We start from the raw sequence: 16102 nt of genomic DNA on the forward strand, positions 1-16102 counted from the left end.
TGCCTTCTCCTTAGTGGGTGTTGAATGTGTGCTATTTATGCTGAAAACTGTGCACCAAAAATGGATTCTTACATTATAAAATGGTTGTAGATGAGCATCTCGTGTTGCTTTGGCTGGTTAGAGAAATTGCCGCTTCTTGTTCTGTGTTTGGATCAGAGTCTTTGCAGATACTATCGACTAGACAAGCTTGGTGTAGAAGGTAACACGGAGTAGGATTCGTGATGGTGGTTGTGGTCGCTGCAAGTGGGGAAGAGGCATGGACGAATGATGTGAACAATATGAAATGACGAGGCCGTTTATGTAATTTCGAAACTATAGCTGGAGTTTGAGTTGTCGACAGACGATATATGTAATTTAAGGGATGTTTACCTACGCTTATCGAGTAAAACTCGCTACCTTTACTTACCTTTAAGGGGCCAAAATGTACATTACAAGAAGTTAAGTGTGTATAACTAAAAAAGTAAAGTTAAGGGGTTAAAATGTACATTACAAGAAGTTAGGTGTGTATAACTAAAAAAGGAAAGTTAAGGGGTTAAAATGTACATTACAAGAAGTTAGATGTGTACAACTAAAAAAGAAAAGGTAATGGGCCAAAATGTACATTACAAAAAGTTAGGAGTGTACAATTAAAAAAGAAAAGTTAAGGGGCCAAAATATATATTACAAGAAGTTAAGTGTGTATAACTAAAAAAAAAAGTTAAGGGGTCAAAATGTATACTACAAAAGGTTAAGTGTGTATAACTAAAAAAAGAAAAGTTAAGGAGTCAAAATATACATTACAAGAAGTTAGGTGTGTATAACTAAAAAAGAAAAGTTATGCGACCAAAATGTAAATTAAAAGAAGTTAAGTGTGTATAATTAAAAAAAAAAAGTTAAGGGACCAAAACTGTAAATATAATAAATGAATATGAATATTACGAGGGAGTTCAAAAATTTTCTTTATAAATGTCAATAAAAACTGTTGGTATGAATGTTGTGCGGGAGGACAAAAGCAAAGATTTTGGATGAAATTTGACATCAATGGAAGAGGGCGATGATCAGAATCCAAACAAGAACAGTTCTTCATCATCCTTCGTCATCAAGATACCCTCATTCGAGGAAGTTATACAGGGATCCCAATCCAAAACCCCTATCCAATCACTTTTCAACCCTTCTCAGTCCTTCTCTCAAGCCTTCAACTCCATTAAGAACACCGAATTCTACGCTCCACCACCTCCTCCTTCATCAACTCCAAGGTCGTCCTCTCAATTGATCGATGCATTTTCTTTTCTTTGATTTTCGCTACCGTTTCATGACTTTAGGGTTTTGTGTTTTATTATCAGGGGAGTTCAGCCATCTGTGGCTGATGCTACTCCGTCGTCGTTGCCGTTTGCAGCTGTAAATCATACCGGAGCATCTCCGTCTTCTGCACAGAATCGTAATGCAATACTTGTTAGTCATAGACAGGTGAGTTGTTTGATACGGAAGCGCATTCTTTGCTGTAATTGCGATTCTTCTATTTTATTTCTTCTTGTGGATTATCATGGAGTTTTATCTGCCTAGCACCTTACTAGTTTATACTGGCTGCATTCCAGAAAAAAAATGGACGAAGTGGGTGGGGTTTTAGGGCCTTTTTGGCGAAACTTAAGTTAGCAACGTTTCTCCAAAATCAATGGCATCATAAGAGCAAGTACCATGAATAAAATGATATTGGTATTCAATAGGTGGCATAATTCAAATCACTTTTGCATTTGAACAAGCAGTTTGAAACCATAATCATGTTAGCATTCTGGTATTGTATGTTGGTTGGGCTTTAGACCATGATGTCTTGGACTTAGTGTGTTTTATCCATGGGGGAGAAACAGAGTACTTTGTTTGGATGGTCAAGATTGATAAGATCATTGAGCTAATGAAGTGTACTAAAAGAAAAAAATAGTTGATTTAAGTTTGTATATGGGTTTTTAGATTACTTCTATCATCTGTTGGCTATAATGTCAACTTCCAAAACAACATCAGAAACAGTGTTATTTAAAAGCTTGTTCAGTGTATAGTGCTGACTGCCTTTATGTATTCATACATGTAATATTTTGTTTTTCGTTCATGTAGAAGGGAAATCCTTTGCTAAAACATATAAGAAATGTGAGATGGGCTTTCTCAGATATTGTCTGTGATTACATGTTGGGGCAACATTCATGTGCTCTCTATCTCAGGTTCGTACTTCAATAAGCAATCAACTCATTTATTCTATTCACTGGTACACCATTAACTTGACTAGTTGTGAAGGAAAGTTCAATTACTGAAATGTAATACAAGTAGAGTACCTTTAACAATACATTTCTAAGGGAAAATGTCCTTTTTTTTCATTTTTTAGTTTCAGTTTTAGGTTCTATTCCCCACTGGATCAGGAATGAAAGGGGGAAATATAGGGGTGTGTGGTGGGAATGGAAGTGCTCAAACGTTTTCTGATTTTAATCAACTTATACCCATTTTCCTTTTTTATTGTTTTTTTTCAAGCATCCGGTGGATGTGGTGTGGACAATTGAAGTTATGGAGGTTGAAGAAGAAGATAATGTTTTTGAGTTATAACTCTGATCCATTCACATGCAAACCAACCCTGGCGAGTTTTTTATCGGAAGTGTAGGATGTTTATAGTTATTTGTTTCTAGATACTCTAATTCAAACAAAAAAGCAAAAGATATTTCAGCATGGTTTTGCATATTCTCCTAGAGCTTTAGTGGGTTCCTGTTCCTATTCACCTAAAAGGCTGATGCTTACGTTTGTTAGACTTTTTTCATCTATTTATCTAAGTTGCAAAGCTTTTATTCAACATAACGATGACAAAACACAAGAAACAACACTTTGCTAACACCAAGTTGATAAATACTTCTTTAGCTTCCAAAGTTAATTTTTCTTGAACTTCTCTCTTATATCTCATTCTTATCATCATGACGTTTTCCATGCAGTCTCAGGTATCACCTGCTTCACCCAGACTATCTATATTACCGAATAAGGGAATTGGGAAAAAACTTCAAGCTTCGTGTTGTCTTATGCCATGTTGATGTTGTAAGATCTAGATAGCTGCAGTTGAATATTTGATTTGTTTTTCTTTGGAACAAAATATAGCATATGTATTGAATAATTTGTAGCTTATTTTGGATAATATTGCAAGCTGATTTAGCAAAAGTAGATGAAATGGTCACTGTACTTTTACTTTTTCCAATTACGTACTCAAATAATTTTTTTATCGATAAGATACTTATCCTCTCAAAATCATATCATTTGTCCGTTTTTATTAAAAATAATGGAACAAGAGGATAAGAGAAAGAACATTTGTTTGAATGTTAATTATTTGAAACATTTTTGATGATTTATGTTGGACAATTTAATTAAAGTTGGAGCGAATTGATGTACATAAATGATATGGTTATGAGAATAACTTTGACTGATAAATCTTTTTGTACGAGTATGTGATGTAGAAGTGTGAGTGAAAGTATAGTGACATATTATTAGCTTTGCCACCTGAGGTTTGTTGTTTATGTTTCAGGAAGATGTTGTCAAGCCATTGTTGGAAGTCACAAGAACGGCTCTGCTTCATGACTGTACTCTTTTGTGCGGTTGGAGGTATCTTTGTGCTGTAAATGAATAAATTTGTTGTGTGGTGCTGTGATTTATGTACTCGTCCGTACTTTATTGTTTGTTGTGATCATAAATATATGTTTGTTGTATGTTAAGGCTGCACCAAACTAGAATATGGTGTGTTCTAATGATTCTTGGGGGTAGCTATGGTTATTGTTTTGATTTCTTTTAGGAGTTATTAATTAATATGATTGTTAAATAATCCACTTTTGATGTTAGAAAACTTACAGAATCTATATATCGTTTGCTTCAGCTTGGAAGAATGTGGTCGGTATCTGGAGACGATAAAAGTTTATGAAAACAAGCCTGCAGATATTATTCAAGGCCAAATGGATACAGACTATTTATCACGGGTATAGATGCCTGAGTTTTTTTTGTCTTTCCTTCAGGATTTTTATGGCCTTTCTGCTAATTGAGGTTCGTTTATGGCTATAAATACATTTTTTTACGTGTACTAAGATGAACTTTGATTGCAGTTATCGCACACTCTAACAACAGTTCGGCATGTCAACAAGACAGATGTGGTTACTCTTGGTTCTACGTTTGGGGTACTTCATCTGCTACCCTAAAACTTGTAGTTCATTTTCTATTTCCGCATATGCATTACATCTAGCTTTTCTCTTTTGACTTAGTTTGTACTTGTCAGGGCAGGTCCATTGGAGAATCATGAATATTTTGAGAACCATGAGAATCAATTATTCATGATGAGTATCATGAATTATGAATATGCATGAAATTCATGATGAATGATGTTCATGAATATTCATCATATAGTAGTTCTTGAATAGTTGGTTATCACCGTTTTCAAAATATTTATGGTTCCTAAATGAACTTTCCCATGTAATTCTCTATGTTATCTACCCTCATACGAATATGTTAAAGTTTAGAAAGATGTAGAAATCTGCTAGGGGAAATTAGTAGATATATTTGCAAGTGTAGAATATGCCAATGGAGTTGCATCTGATAGGGGGTTCACATCATTATAATCTCAAATGGCTTCTATCATTTGGCCTATCGTTTTGAGATGAAATACTTGTTTCATCTTGTTTTGTGGACATTTTGTTTATTATCAATTTGGCAGTCTCTCTCTCATATTATGGATGCTTCCATGGAGGATCTAGCTCGTTGCCCTGGCATTGGTGAACGTAAAGTATGTCTCTTTGTTCTTCTCTCTTCATTATGTTCTCTTTTTTAGGGGATGTTTGATACCTGCTTATCGAGTCTTACTGGGTAAGAGGCACTTACCTGATCAGAGATGATGTTGTTTACCAAGTCCCTCGTACCGGTCCATGATGCTAAGGGAGGGACTCTTAGGGGCCGTTTACCAAACTCTTACCGGGTAAGCACTTACCCATAAGAGTTACCATCCTCACGTACCTTATCGGGTAGCATTCTCGGTCATTAAAATGGATTGTGGTAAGCGTCTTTTACCCAATAAGCGCTTACGGGGTAAGAGTCTTCTCTCTCACTTACCAGGTAAGATTCTTGGTTCTTGCTATGCCTCTTACCGGGTAAAATTCTTGGTCCTAGACTCCTAGCCATGATCACCGATAAGGTAATTGACGCCCCCAATAAGAGTTCAGTAAACGGTTGCTTGATCTGTGATAAGTGTTGACCCAAATTGCACTCTTACCCGGTTGGCGCTTAATTTGTGCTGGTAAACGGCCTTTTAGTCTTTCCCAATACCAGAGACACATTTTTGTTGTACCATCAGTCCAGTTAGAACTAGTTTCTAATCCTTTTTACTTCACAAGTTCAGGAAACAACAAATCTATGCTTGATGTCGGTTAAAAGAATTTTATTTGGTTTCAAATTGTGGCTGTCTTTTGACACTTCAAATGAAATGGCAATACATAGCTACCATCAATGTTATCACCAAACTCGCCACTATTCCCATATACAGAAAAAGAACATGTAATGCATAATGCCCCTAGGGCGTAGCTCAGTTGGTTTATGGGTGGTATACTTGCACAAATAGGCGACGGTTCGAGTCTGGCAACCGCAATATAGGAGTTGCAATTCCTTTGGGAATTGAGCTCCTTGTAGGCACTCGGCTTTTAAGCCAGCTGTCTAGTGGGGGCCGTGGTATATTTGATTTACCCCTCACATGATGCTCTTGGGGTGGAGCGGTATGTGCAGGCTGGGGGGTTGCCCGTTACAAACCTGTAATACATTCTCTCTCCTTAAAATAAGGAAAAAGAGGTGAGTTTGATTGTTGTTTCTCTTTTCATTATTGATTGACCAGGTAAAGCGTTTGTATGACACTTTTCATGAACCGTTCAAACGCTCAATTCCCAAGCACCCTTCAGCAGTCCAATCTTCCGCCCAACCTTTCACTCCAAGCAAAGCTAAAGAAGACGAGAAAGACTCCGTGCATTCAAATAAGCGTGATAAAAAAGAACCAAATGTAACCGTTAAATCAGCCCTTTCAGCGGCTTTTGCAAAATACAAGGAGAAAGTTGGTCTGGAAACTAGTCATCAAGAAGAACAAGAAAACCAGAAACAGCAATGAAAGACCTGTCAGCTCTACTCATTCAAACAGTTCTTTAAAGACCATCTTCAAGCTGCTCCTCAGGTACAATCTGAATTTGGTGTTTGAATGTGTGTATTTAAACCGACGTTTGCAATTTCAAGAATTAGATGAAAGATAGAGATAGAGATAGGGAAAACAGTCCCTGAAAGTCATGGTGAATCTGTAATGCGTTTAGGAGCTCGTACCGTGTATATATATACATGTACTTTACGGTTTATTTATGGTGGTCAATGAGATGAATTTCCCTTTGGCTTCTAATTCATCGATGTTAGAGTAAAGATTCAATCCAGTTTTGCATGTTCGATTTTGGTACACGGACTGGACTGATAGGACAGGACAGGACAGGACGGGTGATCGTGGGGTAGGTGGGTGAAAGAATCGTTAATAGTCTTGAGTCTTGATTTGACATGGATAGTTTAGTAGTTTACCAAGCCTTTCCATCTCCCTCGTTTTTGTTTCACTTATTTTGTTGAGACTTTAAAATGCATTTTTGTCCCATTCAGTCCGGTCAAGTTTCATTGTATTGTTGCACCAAATGTGGAACATGTTTTTGTTCCGTCCTATCTTGTACAAACACACCCTTGTAGGATGACAATTAACTTTCTTGCATTTATGTACTGAATTTAATTGAATATATCGACTACTATTCAAATGGTGTTCATAGAAACAACTGGTCTACTCCTTAGGCTAGATGACAAGTCTACATACACACTATCCTCACCAGACTCTTACCTCCGAGTGGGATATGTTGGATTATTTTAGTTTGGTTTTTAGCTACAATACAGATCAAGATTCGAGCAATCTCTAAGATCTAGGGCTTACTCGTTTGCTAAACCTGAAAGAACCAGACGAGCTCCCGGAAGATACATTGTGTACTATAGGAATCAACGATTGTACAACGTCTGTCATTAGAGGCCGATAATCAGCTTCGGTTTGCACACACATGGCTGCAATAGCCGCCACCTACACAAGCACAAACAACACGTTGATTTGATTACTTAAGCCAACCACATTTCATACTGTTGTATATCTGATTTTTCTCACACATGATTTGATTACTTATCTTAGTCATATGATCTATGGAAACGAAGCCAAACTAACCTGAATTAGATCCTTTCTCGATAACTGGCCATGTAGATTTGGATCAACCATTTTCGCAACTTCACCTCTATTTGTTAACCTTGGAAGAGCCTGAGGAGTTCAATAGCAACGGCTAAATTTTGAGTCACGAAAAATATGCTATGCATACGTGCTTGTAAATAGGAAACGCACAAAAGTACTTACCCAAGAGACGAGGACATGCTCTCCAGGTGGCCGTTTAGTGTCGATAGGTACACGACCCGTTAAGAGCTCTAACAAAACAACACCGTAGCTATACACATCTGATTTGGTCGTAAGCTTTCCAGTCGAAGCGTACCTAACATTGTAACAAGTATAATGACATAAGATACAAGGGCAGTTTTTCTTATAATATGTCATGATTAATGATGCACAAAAAAGTACAAGACCGTTCGAGTTCTGGCCTAGTAGGCCCGACCTCAGGCCCATCTGAAGCCCAATCAAGCAAGCCCGGTCAAAGCCCTAAAGGAGGTCATCAGCATCGTTAATGTAAAATGGTCCAAAAAATCCAGTCTGAAATGGTTTGATTGGGCTTATTTTCACTCCAGAAGCCCGACCAGACCCAAGTTTTTTTTGCTTACTAAAACGGGCTTGGAAGGCTCAGGTTTAAAAAACCGACCTTTTATATCTTATGATGATATAGACTATAGAGAAAAGGGACCCATTCTCATGCATATATTTAAGCTTTCTGTTCTAATCTAGTAGGAAGTAATATACGATATTAGTTGATTCTATCATAACGAATAATGAACTTACTCGGGTGCCAAATATCCAGTGGTTCCTAAAACACGGGTCGAGATCAACCCGTTTTGTTTGTCGGATCCGATCTTGGCCAGCCCAAAATCAGAGACTTTTCCACGAAAGTTTTCGTCCAACAAGATATTGGTAGATTTAAAATCACGGTGTATGACCGATGGGGTGGTGTGCTCGTGGAGGAACTCGAGCGCTCTTGCGCAATCGAGGGCAATTCTCAACCGGATACCCCAATTCAATACGCGAGATCGATCATCCGACGGGTGGAGATGGTTGTGAAGAGTACCATTCGACATGTACTCGAATACGAGGAGCTTGTGCTGATTATCAGCACAATATCCAAGCAGGTCCACCAAGTATGGACATTGCAAACGACTTAGTAAATCCACCTGCATTTGGTTTCCAAAACAAAAAACACATCATTATATATATATATATATATATATATATATAATACATGTATAGATGTTTAAATGACTGTAATTTTAATAAATATCATATTTAATGACCATTGTTGTAATTTTTATGAAATACCTCTGATCGAAAAGCTCGTTCAGCTTGCTTGCCCTCCCTATGAAGCATCTTAATAGCGGAAAGAGTGCCATCACGTAGCATCCCACGGTAGACCGACCCGAACCCACCCTTACCGACAAGGTTCGCTTGGGTGAACCCGTCTGTAGCGGATTCGAGCTCTTTATATGTGAACACTTGTACCCCTTTAAATGTTGCCGATGGTAGGCTGCATTGGTTTCCTCCGTACAAACATCCTCTTTTCCCATCTATTTCAGATCAAAAGATTTATCAGTTATATACTTTACATTTCTGTAATCAAATCAGTTATGCTATTTTTATATACTTAAAATTAAATAAATAAACCACTATACATTGTCATATGACTTATCAACTAGTTTTTTAATACCTGACTAGCTTAATTATCACTTACGGGCTGTTTGACAGTTGCTGAATGGTTTGATGCAGAATGATTAAGAGTCTCTCATGATATAGTGCAAAATGAAATATAATTGTTTAGTAATTGTTTACAAAAAAATTAAGGCGCTGAATGGTTAAGGGATGCCCTTGATACAAAATCATTCACAGAGTTTTAGAACCATTAAGAGGGATCAACAAGATTCGTCTCTTAACGATTCAGAGACTGCCTCTTAATGGAACTATTAAAAGGTAAACAAACAACCCCTTAGTGTGCCAAACGTAGCCATAAGACGAAGGGCAATTCAAGAAACTAAAATACACAAATTAGATAACTCGAGACCGTAACTTACTTACCTGGGTTCGCATTGAACGTTATGATGCTATGAGCGACGAACATGCAATTCGTGTTGTCCTGGCTGTTTGCGTTCGGCTTCGAAGACTTTACGCGGCGGAGCAATGCCACGATAAGAGAGATTACGATGAGTAAAATGATGATGACGACGGGTATCACCACCACAAGAATGGTGGTTGCTGGGAAAGCGTCGTGGTGGTGGTGGAGCAAATGACGGTTGTCGTCCTTGATATGCGTTCTCGACGTGGGCGGTGCCGTCGGGTTTGTCTCCATCGTCACAAAAAACCGACAAACCGAAGATGATGGGGGAGAGAGATGGGTGTTTAAAGAGGGTTGAACGTCAAGAGTAGTAATGGTTTATATAGGTAGCTTTTTTGAAGGCATAAATGATTGCCTGCAAGCAATCTAATAATTTTTGGTATTATCTATATTATATTATTAAATATTTATTAAAATTAATTTTTTTGAAAAATCTTAAAATTAATTTTTTTGAAAAATCTTAAAATTAATTTATATTATTTATTAATGCAGAATTTATTAAAAATTGAATATATATATATATATATATATAGAGAGAGAGAGAGAGAGAGAGATCAAGCGAAAATGACACCTATTTAAAAGAACACGAAATCAGACAAATCACATGTATATATATTGAGAAACTAGTGGTGTACATGCGCGATGCAGCACGGGTGAAACAAAATTCTGAAACATTAGTTTAGCCTTGAATCATGAGTTTGTGTGGTTATTTTACAAGTCAACTAATATATAAAGTTGAAGACTAATATGGTGTATTAGTAAGATCGATTGAAAAAAATAATTGCACACATGTTGAGTTTCTAAACCCATATAAAGTTGAAGGGTTGGGGTGGGGTATATGCAGTATCTGAAACCCTTTCTACTATTGTTGCTTTGACTTTCAGTTTACTTCAAGAGAAATAAAAACTTTGAGTTTGAATTTGGGTTCAAAATAAGAAACAAACAAAGAATCAAACAATTTCGGAAGACCAACCATACATTTTTCATGTAAATATGGTTTATTTCAATCTGAAACTTTGACCAAACAAATGGTATGTTTTAAGCATTTGTACATTATACATAATAGTTTGTACTTAAGAGATTTTTGAATCTCTTGCATAAATTGATAGTACTTTATGCTTTGAAACTTGTAACTAAGACTTTTGGTCTAAATGCTTATTAATGTAGTATAGATAATATTCATATACGAATAATTAAAATAGTCCATTTAAAGATATATATATATATGTGAACTCATATAAATAAATACATAACTTCGGTTTACATATGCATTTTCAAATAGATTTTCTTTTTGATTTTTTTTTCAATAATTCACATATGAACCTTTCCTTCTTACTTTCTCATGATATTTAGCTTTCTTATCTGAATCAACCTATATATAATTAAAAAAATTAAAATATTAATTACATAATTTTTGTGCAATTTTATTAATAAAAAAAACATTTTGGCATTCCCTACTTGGAAGGTCATGGACCTGTCCAAGCACATGATGCTCAAGAGTCAAGAGTATGTGTGTGTGCTACATTTTGTCCCTTCTCTTGTAGCCACATGAGGTAATGTCTTAATCTTGTTTGGACACTTATAATGACTTGTACTTTATGTATTAAAACTTGTATATACTTTCGAATCGATCACTTACAACTCTGTCTTACCCTTATCTTCCGCAAACCAATCATTTCAAGATCCTACACAATAACGTCATAAAAAACACTTGTACCAACAGCATCGAAAGTTGTATCTTACCATGGACGCTTTAAGTTACAACTTAAAATTTAACAGATATCAAGAATCTGCAGTACTAAAAAAGAACATTGCAGATACATGGAAATGATCAGCAATGACGAAATGGGTCTCACAAAATTCTTAATTCTGGAGCAATACAATTATAGTAACTTGGTGTTGTAGGATTCAGGGCATCCATAAAAGGAGGTCTCTAGTTCAAACCACTTACTGTCGACTATTCAGTCTGGCGAGGACGCTCCAGATGGTGACGTCAATCTTTTTCAGCTGTAACAATTTGAAGTTTCACTTTTATTTAGATTCGTTGAATATAACCCTGGAAAAAAGTGGTAGCCTGCGTAAAATTCGTAAAATTGTTATAATGACTTGTACCTTATGGATTAAAAGTTGTACATTGTCCCACAAAGAATTTCATGATGATGGTTTGTAATTGTTGATAGGGTTTTGACTTTTAGCATGATGGGTGGAAAAGTTGTGGGGTACCCTACATCCCATAGAAGTTTGGGTTATATTCTTGTAGGTTAAGGACCATAGAATTGTTACCACCACTGCTAAAATGTGCAAGTTTTTTAAGGGAATTACATAGGATAGACCAATCTATTTTTTATGTTCAGTTAAATTTTAAATTTTAAAGGGCCTTTGGCCTAGGAATGGCAACGGGTTGGGTTCGTGCTGGATATTGGTATCTTCGTTCTTGAAATCAATAGCTAAAACCGTCTCAGTAATCGCTCCGATCCCCGTCGGGGATCTTATCGGGTCCCCGTTGGGGAACCTGTTAAGGGTAAAAATCCTCTTTGTTATAACCGAACCCGAAACCAATCTGGAAAAAATTACAACATGTTAATTTTCACAATTAAAAGTATATTACAATTTCTTTTAAAGACGTAAGTTTAAATGTCTCAAACATAATCGAACCAATTACAAACAATGTATTAGATTACAATATAAAACTAAACAGAAATTCAAATATCATACAACTAATATCACGGTTTTAGACAAAATAACTAGACTTTTTCCGTGAGCTTTATTTGAGTTGTTGAGGTAAAATGGATAAAAGTCTTTTAAAATTTTAATGTTACTATTTTCTTTTAATGATATTATATATATATATATATATATATGTATGTATATAAATTAAAATTAATATATATAAATATCAGGCAGGGCCGGGTCAGTGATCACCATCCCCACCCCCGTACCCGTTAAAATCCCTGAATTTTTCCCCGATCCCTGCCCCGTCCCCGAACCCGGCCCAAAAGTTTCAGTTTTCGGTTTTCACCATCGGTTTCATGGTTTTTTTTTTGTCATCCCTACTTTGGCCTAGTGGTATGTGAATCTTTGGTCTTTTAGCAGGTCAAGGGTTTCAAAACTCAGGCGAGTGTGAGTTTATTTGTTCTATTTTGTTGTATATAAATATTATATACTTTGAAAAAATTAAAATTAAAATTTTAAATTATGGTAATTGATGTTGTATGAAAAATATAAGAATGTGATTAATAGTTTTTCAGAAAGCATGTACATGAACATAAAGATTATGTAGTATTAATTGTTACATGTTTAACATAAGTAATTTCATATTATCCAAGTCTTGAGGATAACGATGTCTGCAAACATCTGTAAATATTGTAGTGTGACGTCACATGGTATTTTTGGGAATTTTATGGTTCATTTCATAAAATAATGCCTTAATTAAAAATCGTAAGAGTAAATAAATAAGGGTATAAAAGTCCTTTGCTTCTATAAAAGTTATTTAAAACATTTATTTATAATTTTTTAAATCTAAAATATTTAAAAATTGGTAAAAACTGGAACTAAACAAAGTACACATAAATAATGTTGATTTGTTCTCTTCAATTTGATACTCATATTGCTGTATTTTTTTTTCATTCATTTTCAATATAACGTTATGCATAATCACATGTGACAGTGTATATACGATCACATGCAATGATGTGATCATGTATGCGTACAAATAACAACGGTTTTTAGCTGCAAAATAGATCAAATCCTAAAAATGATCTGTAGGATTAAAAATGGTTTCATGTATGCTCCCACATGATCCTATATGATATCACATACACAACCACATCTGCTTCTGTATAGGATACACACAAAAACGTATGTCATATCATACACAATCGCATGTGATCATGTATATGATCATATACCAGTACCATGATCATATGCACAATCACTTGTGATCTTGTAAATGATGATATAACTATCATTCTAGTCTTAATTTGGTGAATCACATGTGATGCACACAACATGCATGTCATATGATATTATACACATAACTTGCATGTCATATTATACACGATCACTTTATGTGATCTTGTAAATGATGACATGACTATTTTACCCATTCTGATGTACTGAATCAAATGTAGTCGTATAAAGTATCACATGATTAATATGTATTGTATTATCAATTATATCAGTACAGTTTTTTTGGAAATATATGTATCGGTTGATGACTGATTTGAAAAAATAAAAATGAATTAATCCAGAAAAGTAAATATATAAAATCATGGGATGATGATTAACAATTACTTAATTATGGAGATATATTTATTTAATTAAATGAAATAATCTTACCAACATAAATTACTTTTATGTCTTTTTTTTTTTAGTTTTTTAGAATTTTTTTATTTAAGACGTTATTTTTATTAAATGAGTGATAAAAACTTATTATAATTTATTTTTTTACTTTTTATTGTTAATGTTTTCGTTTGAACATATACACATATATAAATACTATATTATAAAGTATTTGACAAAAAACTCTTAAAAACCATTCTTTATGCATAAAGTACTGTGTATTAATGCATATTACTTAAAATTTAAGATTACAAGTAAATTATGCATAAGTACAACTTATTAAAGCTTCATTTTTGAATTCGTATAACTAACCATAGATAAACATAATCAAATACATGATAAACATCTCATTTTAAATATAAAAAAATTTAAAATATAACTAGGATAATTATTGAGTTCTAACAGAATCATTATCTTTATAAAAATTATATTGTTAAGTCAAAAACAAATTACTTCAATACTAGACCTAAATTAAATTACAATAAAAAAATTGAATTAAAGAAATTATACAAAAAACGAAAAAAATTTAAATAGTTAATTTGATATTAATATCGATATATTTTTTTAATTGATATCTTCAAATTTATTTTTATTCAAAAGTAAAAACATTATCTTTATCAAAACCACATTATAGACCTTCAATTTAACCTATACCAAAGAATGGTTCCTATTTGTCCATTAAGTTTACGTAGTTAACACTAAAATCTTGGTTAACAAATGATTTCACCTCTATAGATATATAGGGAAAAGTTCATTTGAGAAGTGGTAAATATTTGAGAAGTAAAGAAGTGATCTTAGCGCTTCATTTGGTCAACATTTGCAGCTTTGACTGTGAAGTACCGGATAATTTTTCACATGGGTATGCAAAAGATAGATGAGTAGTTTCGTAAACTTTACAAATAGGCGACAAAGGCGTTCATATGTGAATCCATGTGATACTTATATGAACTATATGTTCATATGTGAATCCATATGATACTTATATGAACTATATGTCCATATGTGAACCCGTTAATTAGTTCACATGTCAACTTTTTAACTGATCATCATATGAACCCATAGATTTATATATGAATCATACATGTTTATATGTGAATCAGTCAAAATAGTTTATATGTGAATTACATGTGTTTACATATGAACTATGAACAAATAGTTCATATGCGAATCACATAGGTTCATATATGAACATGTTTGTCGTCTATTTGTAAAGCCGCAATTTATAACTAGTTAAAGTCGTAACCATTTACTAGTCAAAACCGCAATTATTGACCATATAAAAGGTTTTGATCACTTATTTATTTCCCAAATATTTAACACTTCTCAAAATAACATATATAGGGTCCTGGACCGGGCCGGTCCTAAGTCGGTCCCGGTTCTCTACCGGTCCTCTGCCGGTCCTGTCAATTCCTGAATCAATTAACACTTTCAATTCCTGAATCAATGAGTTTTAGTATGCAACGTAGACCATAGTTATTGAAAACATTAAAACGGAAGAAACATATTTAAATGATCTTAAAAGAGCTTTAAATTATATACAGATGTTTGTGTGTGTGTATATATATATATATATATATATTTATGTATGTATATTTAGGACTCATACACACTTAAATTGAAAATATGGAGATGCGTCATTTGTTCATCTTTGCCATCCTAACATACTCATGTGCTTCGATAACTCATGCGTGTTTCCCAGACCGTAAATGGCATGTTCACGTTACGAGTGAGATATCGGAAACCATTGACGCTCATATCAAATCTGGAGACGATGATCTTGGAAAGCATACCATTTCATTTAACGGAGAATATGAATGGTCATTTTGTAAGAGGTTTGATGGCAAGACTCTTTTCTATGGCTACTTTTGGTGGGGTTCGAGATATCAAGAATTGGCTTTGTTTGATACGAAGATTGTAGACATATGTGCAGTACCCGCATTTACTAATTTTGTTTGTTATTGGTCTGTACGACCAACTGGATTCTATGTAAGTGCAAGTAATACATCGTTCGGTGATGCTAGTTGGGTATTCATAAAAAATTGGGGTTGAATTTATTTTGGTCGATGTATTTTCTATATTAAACATGATATTAATATTTTAATAAATCTTGATGTATGACAATGGTATTGGATATGATGTTTATTTATTGAGAACCACACGATTCACATGAAAGTTCGGTTTTACAACAATTATTGATGTCATCCACATGAATTTTTCAAAACATAAATAAAAATGGTATTCAAGAAATGTTTGTATGCATAATGAGAATGATTCGATGTTATAAATGAAGACCAATTGGGGTTCTAATTTGAACCCTTCCTATATATTATTTTATACTAGAAGGGTATTCGTGTAATGTATCGAGACACATTTTCATTTCAATGTTTCGTTTTTATTTTTTTATCCATGTTGATATAATA

General features: G+C 34.3%; 3 protein-coding genes across 3 annotated transcripts in view; 2 read left to right on the top strand and 1 right to left on the bottom strand.

The window, feature by feature from the left end:
* Positions 1 to 973: 973 nt before the first annotated feature.
* LOC112510446 (DNA excision repair protein ERCC-1) lies at positions 974 to 6406 on the top strand. The gene is made up of 9 exons (XM_025115870.1): positions 974 to 1235; positions 1323 to 1446; positions 2086 to 2189; positions 2943 to 3042; positions 3524 to 3600; positions 3869 to 3968; positions 4092 to 4163; positions 4697 to 4765; positions 5861 to 6406. The coding sequence occupies exons 1-9, from the start codon at positions 1021 to 1023 to the stop codon at positions 6125 to 6127; spliced, it is 1128 nt and encodes a 375-aa protein (XP_024971638.1). The 5' UTR covers positions 974 to 1020; the 3' UTR covers positions 6128 to 6406.
* A 364-nt stretch (positions 6407 to 6770) lies between these two features.
* LOC112510438 (probable serine/threonine-protein kinase PBL7) lies at positions 6771 to 9614 on the bottom strand. The gene is made up of 6 exons (XM_025115858.1): positions 9305 to 9614; positions 8555 to 8799; positions 8024 to 8409; positions 7433 to 7565; positions 7250 to 7339; positions 6771 to 7111 (listed from the first exon to the last, which is right to left on the bottom strand). The coding sequence occupies exons 1-6, from the start codon at positions 9573 to 9575 to the stop codon at positions 6953 to 6955; spliced, it is 1284 nt and encodes a 427-aa protein (XP_024971626.1). The 5' UTR covers positions 9576 to 9614; the 3' UTR covers positions 6771 to 6952.
* Positions 9615 to 15305: 5691 nt separating this feature from the next.
* LOC112522854 (glutathione hydrolase 1-like) overlaps positions 15306 to 16102 on the top strand; it is a 14750-nt gene continuing 13953 nt past the window's right edge. Inside the window, 1 exon segment of the mRNA XM_025132204.1 lies at positions 15306 to 15707. Within this exon segment, the coding sequence (XP_024987972.1) occupies positions 15306 to 15707 (402 nt within the window).

Source organism: Cynara cardunculus, assembly GCF_001531365.2.
Source record: "Cynara cardunculus var. scolymus isolate 2C chromosome LG 1, CcrdV1, whole genome shotgun sequence".
Lineage (NCBI taxonomy): Eukaryota > Viridiplantae > Streptophyta > Magnoliopsida > Asterales > Asteraceae > Cynara > Cynara cardunculus.